This window comes from Sphaeramia orbicularis, chromosome 4 (genome assembly GCF_902148855.1).
Source record: "Sphaeramia orbicularis chromosome 4, fSphaOr1.1, whole genome shotgun sequence".
Lineage (NCBI taxonomy): Eukaryota > Metazoa > Chordata > Actinopteri > Kurtiformes > Apogonidae > Sphaeramia > Sphaeramia orbicularis.
Genome location: NC_043960.1, coordinates 47015042 through 47027251, shown reverse-complemented (window position 1 = coordinate 47027251; position 12210 = coordinate 47015042). Strand labels below are relative to the sequence as shown.

At 41.7% G+C, this 12210-nt stretch overlaps 1 protein-coding gene across 1 annotated transcript in view; it reads left to right on the top strand.

Annotated features, from left to right (window-relative positions):
• cacna1ea (calcium channel, voltage-dependent, R type, alpha 1E subunit a) overlaps positions 1-11848 on the top strand; it is a 232909-nt gene extending 221061 nt beyond the window's left edge. The window contains 7 exon segments of the mRNA XM_030132402.1: positions 1754-1854; positions 2059-2153; positions 3295-3463; positions 4222-4347; positions 4880-5039; positions 8376-8554; positions 9816-11848. Coding sequence (XP_029988262.1) covers positions 1754-1854; positions 2059-2153; positions 3295-3463; positions 4222-4347; positions 4880-5039; positions 8376-8554; positions 9816-10367 — 1382 coding nt within the window. The 3' untranslated portion in view covers positions 10368-11848.
• Positions 11849-12210: the final 362 nt, after the last annotated feature.

Genomic DNA, 12210 nt, shown 5'->3' with positions numbered 1-12210 from the left:
ATTTATATCTATGAACTACCCTTTAAAAAATGTGAACATGAAGACCCTGAAAATTCTAAGAAAAATAAATGCAATTTTAACAATATTATGTCTCGACTTATTACACGTGTGTTACAACTTATAGATCACACTGGATCCATAAATGCACAAAACATTTAATAACAGGCATAATATTGTTAAAATTGCACTTATTTCTCTTAAGACATTTCAGTTTGTTCATATTTGTTCAGGTTAATTACATTTTTTGTGAAAGCATTGTTTATCAATCAATCAAATTTTATTCATGTAGCACTGAATCACAAGAAAAGTTATCTCATGACACTTTATATTTAGAGTTGGTCTAAACCAGACTTTTACATCAATTCACAGACACCCAACAGAATCCTCCAGGTGCAAACACTTGATGACAGTGGTGTGGAAAAACTTCCTTTTAACAGACAGAAACCTGGAGCAGACCCCAACTCTGGAGGATGGTCATCTGCCTTGACCAGTTGGGGTTAAAGAGAGGGGGTTAAAGGAGTAGAGAGAGAGAGCAAGATTGGCGGAGGGGGGAGAAGGGGATGTGTTGGAAAAATCTGTCAATAGAAAACACAAAAGTCAAGGCTGGTCTTACGTGTGAGTTTATTCACCCCTTGCAAGGAGGACCCCTCTCTAATGAAAGCACAAGGCTAAGGTGTAGGGGGAAAAGGGGTAAGGAGGAGTGCAGGCAGTGAGTTTTTATACACACAAGATATGGCATGACAGACATGATTCTTACAGAAATGAGGGCAAAGTTAAAGTCAGCTGACAAGTGGTCAGAACAGCATGGAGCCATCGTGAGATAGACAGGAGACCCTCAGGGTTCCTCTTCTATGAAAAGGGGGAGAACCACAAGGTGTAAGATGGGGGGGCCTCTGGTAATGTGCGACAGCGTGAGACAAAACACTCCAATTTCTTCTACTGTACGATGGTCCAAAGGTGTACTGTGACATTAGATATGGATAGTGTAGGATGCTCTGTGCCATGTGTCAGCATGATCACTGAGAGAAAGAATAGGTTTAAAGTAAGAGGCACATAAGTTATGTAAGGATATATATAACTTATATTTATGTTTGCCTAGTTAGATTGGAATTACACAAATGTCAGATATGAGTGGCCTAAGTGACCTGGGTTTGACAGTTACATAAGTGACAAATAATTTTGCCTCTAATGGGGGAAATGAGGGAGACACATGAATGCACAGCAAACTGAACTATAACTGTTAAAAACTAGAACTGCTGATACTAGTATAACTACCAATAACTAGTACAGTACCCATAACTGCTAACACTGCAGCTGTTAGTACTAATAATAGAAACCTCTACCATCCATGTAACTACATAATAAACACTATCACAACTATATGGATGAATGAATAATGATGATGGAGGCAGGAGAGAAGCAGGACCACAGCAGCAGGTCCAGAAATGATGTAAACATTTTCATGGAGTTTTACTTTTTTACACTAAAGCAAAGAGAAAGTTTTTGAGTTGTCATTATTTATAGGTTATTATGATAGTATTTTGCTGGTCCGACCCACTTGAGGCCAAAATAGGGTTGGATGTGGCCCCTGAACTATAAAAATTGATTAATATCCGTAGTGTAATTTTTGCATTTCACATATTCATCCCACAGGCCAGAGTAGACCATTTGGCAGGCCCTTTTTGGCCTGAGAACCTGCGTATCAATAGATATTTATGTGTGTGTTGTGTGTGCATCACTCTGTCCTTTCCAGCCAGTGACATGACCATTGGTAAGATCTATGCTGCCATGATGATCATGGACTACTATAAGCAGAGCAAAGCCAAGAAACTCCGGCAGCAACTTGAGGAACAGGTTCAGACTATTCAAACTTCTATTCTAAATAATATTCCAACCGAACACTTATGGATAATTTTTTATTCAGTAATGTGCTATAGTTTCAAAGCTGAAGTTTAACTCTGTGGTTAAAACTTTACCCTGTGATTATTTCAGTGGCATTTTTTTTTAGGCGTGGACTCAAGGCCCATTTAATTATTCATGTCTTTTCTCTCTCCATAGAAACATGCTCCTATGTTCCAACGTATGGATGCTTCATCCCTGCCTCAAGAAATCCTATGCAATGCATTCCTCCGGCACAGTGCAGGATCTGCTCTGTAAATATTCAGCATGAGCTATAATTACGATTATTTGTGGTAGGGGGATCAGAAAAGGCCTGTTGTTTGTTAGGGGCAGAATCTGATTGCTGAGTTTTCTGTATTATCAACAGCACTAGAGAGTTTTTTGTAGTTGTGTACTGCTGTTGACTATTTGTATTGTAACACTTGGAATTGGCCATGGTCATAAGACACATTTTAAGACCACTTTTTGAATGTCTTGTGTCAGTATTAGCCGCATTTTTCCTAGCTCTTGTCTCAGTCAAAATGACAAAGGATTTTATTTAAAAATTTGGAATTTCAATAAACTGCCGGACATGATTTATTATTAGTGAATTTCCTGTTTCAGATGCAACCAGTTACTCATTTGTACAGAATTGTGACTAATTTCAAGACACTGTGTCTATCTTGAGGACATATCAACCAAATTTTTCTGTGAAAAACTGCATCAACCTACACAACAAAGAGTTTTTTGTGTAGATGACTGGTGCTCAATCAAACTTTTATGAGCACTAAGGAATCATAAAGACAGTGGAAGTGATGCTAGAAAAGCTTGTTCACTAACAGTAGCAATCTGTATCTGTACTGAAACTCTTCGGAAATCTCTTCTCTCTGTCCCCAACAAGATCCATATACATTTCTATATTTACTGCCTATGAAGAGCACATAGTCTATGTTTCAGAATACTAGTTTCAGGTGTAGTAGATAATGCAGTGTTTGTGTGAGATTACTGCTGCCTTCATGTGCTATCAGAAAGAAGATCTTTTCTACTTGTGAATTCAAAATTAAGTGCTCTTGTCGATGAATCCCTCATTGCGCTCCACCATGTTGAAAAGTTCAAAGGTTATTTTTATCTCAGCAGCCCGTGGATCAAAATTTTTTTCCCAGTTCTCCAGTGGAAAATATGATGTAAGCAGGCATTCATGTGCAATTATTGAGTTCGTAACTAGGATTTATAATTCCCATAGCATATGAAGGCAGGATAAGAGGACAGGGTCTGTGGTGATAAGCGTTGTTCTTAAGTTCCATTTTTTGCTTGATCTTGACTTAGTCTAAACTCCTGGAAGTCTTGGTGTTGTTTTAGTTTGACTTGGTCTTGGTTCAGTTGGTCTTGACTTCAGCTCTAATTTTCACTCATCAGCACCAGAGGAGGCTTTGTGGCACTCAGCCCCATCTCTCCACAAGAGATGTTCCTCCAGCCACTGTCCCACTCCAGAGAGGAGAAAGAGGAGGAAGAGGAGGACGACTACCGTTCCATGTACCTCCCCTATCGCCACCCACATCATCACCACCACCATTTACACACACTGGTAATGGTAACCACTCACTGGGTCAGAGGTGTCCGATGACAACAAATGGTACCACCTTTCTAATGTATTTTCAGAGAGAAGTAAAGTTAAATACACTGTTGTAAAAGTATTCATTGCCTCCATTAGAACTTAGAGTCTCTAAATCAGCTTAATGCATATAAACAAGGAATTTTACCAAAAAAAAAAAAAAAAAAATTATTTGCTCCCTGAACAAGTAATAAATTAGATCAGATGTAAAGAGTTGACAGGACAGTTATGAAAGAAAGGTGTGTATAGATATAACAACAAATTTCTATGTTCTTCAGAAGTGTTCTGTAAGCTTTAAACAACATAAAAAGTTCAAAGCAAACAGATATGGAACATACATACATAAAGGTAATAATCATGTACATTATGTGGTTATATGTACCATTATGCACTTATACAATGTGTAGGATTATATTGGCAGTGACACTGCACAGGGAATGGTTAACTGTTCATTAGAATGATAGATTGTGGGAAGAAGCTGTTGTAAAGCCTACCAGATGGGACATATTAGAATATTTTGTGTCTACTGCTAACCTTTCTTGCTGAACCAACAGAGAATCATCATATATAATCAGTCTGAGTTTACTAATTTCTTACCAGTTTCCTCTGGTTTTTCTTGTGCATATTGTATGAATAAGAATATGCACTGCAGTGCCACTGTGTCTGTAGTGGTCTGAGTTGTGATTAGAAGCACAAAAACACTCCCTCCTTCCTCTCTTTTCATTTTGTAGGTTTCCGACGTAATGGATTGTAACCAAGCAATGCATCAGGCCAGGCCGGACCCAGTCATCAGAACACCTCAGCGGACAGCGTCCATCAGAGCATCGTCCATGCCCAGACTGGCTGTAGATCCACAGGCAAGAGTTAGAGCTGCAGGAGCTGAAATCACCAGGAAAACACCACAATTTAGAAAAATATACACCCTCCTTCTGCAACTTTCCTCTCAGGCCAAATTAAAAAAAATAAAATGTATATAAAGATGATCTAACAGGCGAAAACAGTTTTTCAAACTGCCACATTGAAGTAAAGCAATTGAATTATATCCATGTAATGTTTGATGGAATCTGAACCAAGACTGGTAGTTATAGCTATTAATAACATATTTAACCCACGTATCTGTCTGAAAGTCCCATGATTAGATTTTCTGTAGCACAAAAACACAGGAAATGCACTTGAATTATAATACAATAAAAGATACTAGTGATGCTCGAAAACTATAATGCACTGCAGCTTTACTCGTTAACAACTTTTATTCACAAATTCATGGGGTGAGAATTATAATTATACTGGAAGTTTACATTGAACACAAAGTGTACTGTGAGTATGCCTGTGTTGTGTATTCATGTTTGCCTGTGGATTGTGTTGCTCATCTGGTTGTTGTGTATGCAGCCTGGCGTGTCCGCTGACAGTAAACTGATGAAGCGTTCCTTCTCCACCATCGGAGACCAGTGTGTGAACGGCCTGTGGCAGGAACAACACTCTCTGGAGAGAATCAGTCCAGACAACACATACAGACCACGGCAAAGGAGCTACAGAGGTCACTCAGCCTGTAATACAACACTCACACCCTTAATATACTACACACTCACTGCTGCTGGGTGTAAGTTTAGATTTCAAACTTCGCACTTAAAATTATTATTATTACATTTAGTATTTCTTATCTTCAGGACCCACTCAACATAAGCTCAACATATACACCATCCATCCATCCATCCATCCATTCATCCATCCATCCATCTTCTCCTGCTTATCCAGGTCCAGCCACCTCCTCTAGGGGGGATTACAAGGTGTTCGTAGGCCAGCCAAGAGATATAACCCCTCCATCGTGTCCTGGGTCTGCCCCGAGGTCTCTTCCCGGGTTAGACATTCCCAGAACACCTCACCGGGGAGGTGTCCAGGAGAAATCCTGACCAGATGCCCGAACCACCTCAGCTGGCTTCTCTCATTGTGGAGAAGTAGTGGCTCTGCTCTGAGCCTTTCCTGGATGGCTGAACTCCTTACCCTGTCTCTAAGGGAGAACCCAGCTACCCTATGGAGGAAACTCATTTCCACCACTTGTATCCGTGATCTTGTCCTTTCGGTCACTACCCACAGCTTTGGGCGGCATGATGGTGCAGTGGATAGCACTGTTGCCTCACAACAAGAAGATCTTGGGTTTGATTCCAACACCACAAACCTTTCTGTGTGGAGTTTGCATGTTCTACTCGTACTTGTGTGGGTTCCCTCTGGTACACCGGCTTCCTCCCACCATCCAAAGACATGCACTAATAGGTTAATTGGTTAATCTAAAATTGCTCATGGGTGTGAATGTGAGAGTGATTGGTTGTTCATCTCTCTATGTCCAGGTCAAATTTGAAAATGAGGATCAGTTCTCAACTAACTTACCTGGTAAAATAAAAGTTAAATTAAAAATGAAAAGTGACTATAGATGAAGGTAGGACTGTAGATCAACTGGTAAAATAAGAGTTTTGGCTTTTGGCTCAACTCCCTCTTTACCACAACAGACCAGGACTACAGACGCTGCCCCGATCTGCCTGTTGATCTCTCATTCCATCCATCCCCCACTTGTGAGCAAGACCCTGAGACACTTAAACTCCTCCACTTGGGGCAGCAACTCTTCTCCAACCTAGAGAGGGCACTCTAACTTTTTCCAACTGATGACCATGGCCTTGGACTTGGAGGAGCTGATCTTCATCCTGGCTGCCTCACACTCAGCAGTGAACTATCCCAGTGCAACCTGGAGGTCACTACTTGATGAAGCCAACAACACAACATCATCAGCAAAAAGCAGGGATGTGACCTTGAGCCCCCCAAACCGGACCCCTCCTCCCCCTGGTTTGCTTACAAATTCTGTCCATAAAGATTATGAACAGAATCTGTGAGAGGGCACCCCTGGCGGAGTCCAACCCACACTGGGAACAAATCCGAGTTACTACCGGCAATGCGGATCAAGCTTTGGCTCCAGTCGTACAAGGACCTAATGGAGCAGGCCATTGACCCCATACTCCCACAGCACCCCCCATAGGATGTTCCGAGGGAAATGGTTGAATTCCCTCTCCAGATCCACAAAACACATGTGGATTCGTTGAGCAAACTCCCATGAACTCGCTAGGAGCCTGTAGAGGGTAAAGAGCTGGTCCAGTGTTTATGACCTGGTAGAAAACTGCATTGTTCCTCCTGAATCTGGGGTTTGACTATTGGTTGGACTCTCCTCTCCAGTACCTTGGCATAGGCCTTCCCAGGGAGGCTGAGGAGTGTGTTCCCCCTAAGCTGGAACACAACCCCCCTCCCTTGAAAAGGAAAACCACCACCCCAGTCTGCCAAGCCAGAGGTACTGTCCCTGTTCTCTGCACGATGTCCAACAACATCCAGGACTTTAACTCTGGATGGATTTCATCCACCGCTGAGGCCCAGCCACCAAGGAGTTGTCCAACTACCTTAGAGACCTCAGTCAGACCCCAGGGCTCTGCTTCTGTCACAGAAGGTGTGAAGGTAGGGTTTAGGAGATCCTCGCAGTAGTCCTTCCATCATCTGATGATGTCCCCATGTGAGGTCAGCAGAACTCCATTGTCACTGTAAACAGTGTTTGTGGAGCTTTGCTTCCCCCACCTGATTTTCCTGACGATTTGCCAGAACCTATTCAAGGCTACCCAAATGTCAAGCTCCATGGCCTCATTGAACCCCTCCGTCACCTGAGTTTTTACCGCAGCAACTGCCAAAGCTGTGGCCTGCTTAGCCTGCTGATACCCATCAGCTGCCTTAGGAGTTCCAACTGCCAGCCAGGCCCTGTAGGACTCCTCCTTCAGCTTGACGGCATCCCTTACCATTAGTATCCACCAACGGGTTCAGGAATTGCCACCACAACTGGCACCAGCGACCTTGCGGCCACATCTCCGCCCAGCCGCATTGGCAATGGAGATGCTCTGCCAGGTATTCCCAGCACACCCTCACTGTGTGTTTGGGCGTGCCAGGTCTGATCAGCATCCTTCCCCACTATCGGATCCAATTCTTCACCGGATGGTGATCAGTTGACAGCTCTGCACCTCTCTTCACCTGAATGTCCAAAACATATGGCCACAGGTCTGAAGAAACCTGAAGTCTGAAATCTGAAGGATCAGATCACCGGGGCTGCCGTACCCAGCCAACGCCCAATCCACATAGCACCGGACCTGTATGACTCCTACAGATGGTGGTCCCACAGACCATGCTGCTCCTTTGGGCCATCAACATACCAACATATACCCAGAACTCCTAAAGCACTTTCATAGTAAAATGCTTTGAGTCTGTATTTTTTTTAAAGCCAGTGGACATATGCAAATGTAAAACATTTTTCCTGCCATCAAATTTCTTTCCAGTCATCAGTAACTCACTACATGTCCTCATGTGAAAAACAAATGGCAGGCTTTTGGCAGTAGAACCATTTCAAATCCTTCAGATGGGAAGAAATTAAATTAATACATGGTAGAATATTCAAAATAGAACAGTATACTCATATTCTGATTGTATATGTATTTGTTCTGTGTAATTTAAATGAGCTTATTACTATTACTATTACTTTCTCATTTTTTTAACCCTTTAACAGCCTTTAACAGCACTATAGAAAGAAAAAACTGAACAAAAAAGCATAAAACAAGCATGAAACATCAAAATAATAAACAGAAATAAGATTTTAGCTCATTTTAAACATGCAAACAAACACACAAACTTATCAAGGTTTCACATATTAACAGATAACTGAATGAAAAAAAAGATAAATTCAATGTTTAATTCAAGAACTGAACAAAGCAATACAGCTAGATTCCTTTCTTTAAACACTTCCATTACCGTCCTGGATATGAATATGTGGCCTTTCCTACTATATTTTTCTCCGTACTATCATTGACAGGCCCTAGAATCAACAGAGAGACCAGTAGTCATGAGAGGGGTCGATCTAAAGAGCGACGCCACCTTCTGTCTCCGGATGTTTCTCGCTGTAACTCTGAGGATCGAAGCCGAGACCCTTCAACTGAGACGGGACCGTCCCGCTCACCCAGCGAAGGACGATCACACACTGTACAGAGACAGGTAGGTCAACACAAAGACAAGAATATAATCTCCTCAGGACATTTAATGCCGTTTTCATTTAGTTTTTATTATCTGTTTAGAGTTTACATTTAGTTGTAGTTCTCAGTTATATGTTGATCTATGAGCTGAAAAAGGTAGGATGAGATGACACCAATTATGATTATGATATTGGAAATGGAAGTCAAGTGTATTTTTCCTGCAGTTGTTCATTGTCATTTTGATTTAGGTTTTGATTTAGATAAACTGTTATAATTATTTTAATTAATAAACATTTTAATTCAGTTAACAGTTTTGTCATTGCTAACTTTAACAGTGTTTTACTTCTTCTTAAAACCATTCAGATTGAGAGTTAAAAGTAGTAATAATTTTGTTGTCGGACACATTCCTCTTTTTATTTCAGTTTCTGCACATTAACAATCACCTTTGCAATGATTGCAATGATACATCACTTTATTAACAATAAATCGCATTGTCACAATAATGGTCAACAGTATACATGTTACTACACAGCCTCTACTAAAAACCCTATTTGTTTTATCCATTTGCAAAGATAGAATAGAATACAATAGAATAGAGTAAATGTTTATTGTCACTGTTACAGGAGCAATGAAAACCCATTTAGCGGCTGTGTTCTGTTTAGCAGCAGATTTTTAAAGTGCAAAAAGAAAGACTCTATATAAAAACTATCACATAAAAATCATATTGAAAATGTTTATTGAATTCCTCCCACCATCCAAAGTCATGCACTGATAGGTTGATTGGTCAACCTAAAATTGTCCACAGGTGTCAATGTGAGAATGATTGGTTGTTTGTCTGCCTGTGATGCCCTGTGATGAACTGGCAATTTGTACAGGGTGTACCCCGCCTTCACCCATAGGTAGCTGGGATAGGCTTCAGCACCCTCAGCGAGGCTAGTGAGGATAAAGCAGCTTCAAAAGATTGAATGAATGAATGAATGAATATTTACTGAAAAATACTGACAATATACAAAACTGAAAAGAAGTATTGAAAACATACAAAAGGCCAACTCTATACCACAGATAGAAGAAATATTGTCTTCTATCTGTTGTGTTGTCCACTGGGTCGCTGCATCTACATGAGCCGCCACCCTGCGTACTGTAAAATACTACTTCCTGTCATAATTGTTTCTAATGGTGGCAGTTTTTGAGTTTGTGAGACTCCTGACATCTGATAAGTGTTCAGTTGAAACCTGTGATACAGTGACCCCTGTGTTTTTGTGCTCTTTGTGCATTGTGTGTAGGCCAACCCTTTAGGCAGCCCTGCTAATTCAGCTTCTGAGTCTGGTACTCCTCGGAATCGGCGCCAGTTGCCCCAGACACCATCTCGCCCACGGCCTTACATCTCCTACTCCCCCCTGGTCTGCCAAGCCAACCCCAGCCCCATACCAGCAGCCTCCTCTGAGGCACAGCCCCCACCCCTGGACAGGCCCAGTGGTTCCGCTGAAGCCTCAGTGGGGGCTGAAAAGGCTGCACCGTTGATGGCAAATCAGGGTTCATCTGGAGGTCATGTTTCAGGACCCAGCCACCCATCTCCTCCTCGTTACATCTCAGAGCCCTACCTCCCATTCCATGAGGACCTCAGCAGTGGGGAGGTGGGCGACAGGCAGGAGACCCTCACCTTTGAGACTGCCATGGCAACCAGCCTGGGACGAGCCAACGCCATCAGCTCTGCACCTCAGCTCAGACACTCATGGCAGGTTCCCAACGGCCATTTTCGGAAGCACCTTGGTCAGGCAAGTCCAGCTGGTGCCAATGAGCTGTTGAGCGACACTGATGAAGATGACCGCTGCTAAAACCCTGAAAAGGGGGAGGAGGATGCACGTCAGGACCGGGACCCTCAGACCAATCCCACAAAGGACACGGCTTAGGCTTCCCTGCAGCTCTGAGAGTAATTCTCAGTATGAGTAGCATAATAAGCAAGACTGAACGCCACTGATATTTAGTGTGTCTGTCTGAAACATGACCACTGTGTGTGGACATGGATGTGTGTTCATGTGTGCAATCTTATTAGAGCATTCTGCCAAACACAGAAAACAGCAGATGCACAACCACAAGTAGCTGTCAGTAGGCAAACAACACGTTGCCATGCCTTCCCACACTAGTTGTTATGTCGATTGTTATTTGAACAAAATATGGTGAGGTGCCAATCCGAGGTGTTCAAACCTCTGCTTGAATCCAAGAGACTGATCTAAGTGCATTTTGTGAAGATGAACATAGAGGTAGCATGTACAAATGTCATACGATGAATGTATTCAGCTTTTGGTTATTATGTGGAGGTGACTTGAGATGGTCTGTTAGTTTTCAGTTGTGCATAGATGTAAAAGTAGCAACTAAACAGAAGTTGATTCAGCCAGATGTAAAAATAACAACCAGCCATTTCAAACACGTCCTGTTTACAAAGAGAATATCGACTTGGTTTTGGGCATTACATAGTCACTGATAGATTGAAAGTCTTTACAGAAAAGGAAGATTATGTGAGCTAAACTTTTAGTAATCTAAATCGTTCTGCCCTGTATGATGGTGATAATGAGAGTGTACAGTTAAATGAAGCAGCACTGCCTCATGTCGGACCTGTAGTGTGAAAATGATCCAAGTGCGGAATCAGAGATGTTTTTGTCTCAGGATACTGGTGATTAGTTTTGTAATATATTGTCTTTAAATCTTAAGATGATGAATGTGAGATGAGCACTGAAGGACTTGTAGGTCACTTAACTGTCCAACATCAGAAGGAAGTGGATCAGTGGAAATAACTAACACGTTGTCCAGAGCTCCAACCATCTGTTCGATCAGTGGACAGCCTTTCTCCTTGTGCCGTCTTTTTTGTTTCAGAGGGACGACTAAAGCCATTCACTTCTTGTACATAGAGGGCGCGGATGTGTCTTCTTCAGGATGTGTTGCCTTCACTCTAAAGCGATGATCATAGACTATGAGAATCAAACGTCCTTTAAACATGTGATGCAAATGATTTTGACCATACGGATGCTTTCCCACAAGTGGAAGCACAAAGACAGTTGGGTTTGTCTCTCTGTTAACTGCCACATCGTTTCTGTCAACACTGAAAGTCTAACATTACACTATTTTTGTGTTCCAGAGTTCTAGTAACTTTCCACATGCATGATGATCATAGTTAAAGTAATGTTGAGAGATGTGAAAGAAAGGTGTGTTTTACATAGAGTTGCCTGATTGTTCTTATTTTAGTGTAACCATGGCATTAAATGAGTTTAGAAGCCACAAAATAATTAAAACACAAAGAAGTGTTTTTTTAGTCCAATTATTCACTGTTGAAATCTTTGAACATTCTTTCAAACATTCAACATTCCCCTTAAATAAGATGTTTCTGTATAGTTATATCATGTGCTGTTGTGTTATTGTAATATGTTGAGTTTGACATATTTCTGAAATGTGAATACAGGACACATCCTGCAGGAGATCTGCCAGAATCCTGCATTGAAAATATGTATTTTAGCAGACAAACCTCTTCTTAAAGTGTGTTGACAATGAGGCTAATTTTTACAGTTTATACAGGTTAGGTTCACGCTTTAGCCTGTAGTTAACTGGATCATGTTAACGTGAACAGTGCCACCTAGGACTAACCTCCATGTCCGTCTGCAGCCTAATCTGTGCCTGGGGAAAAAC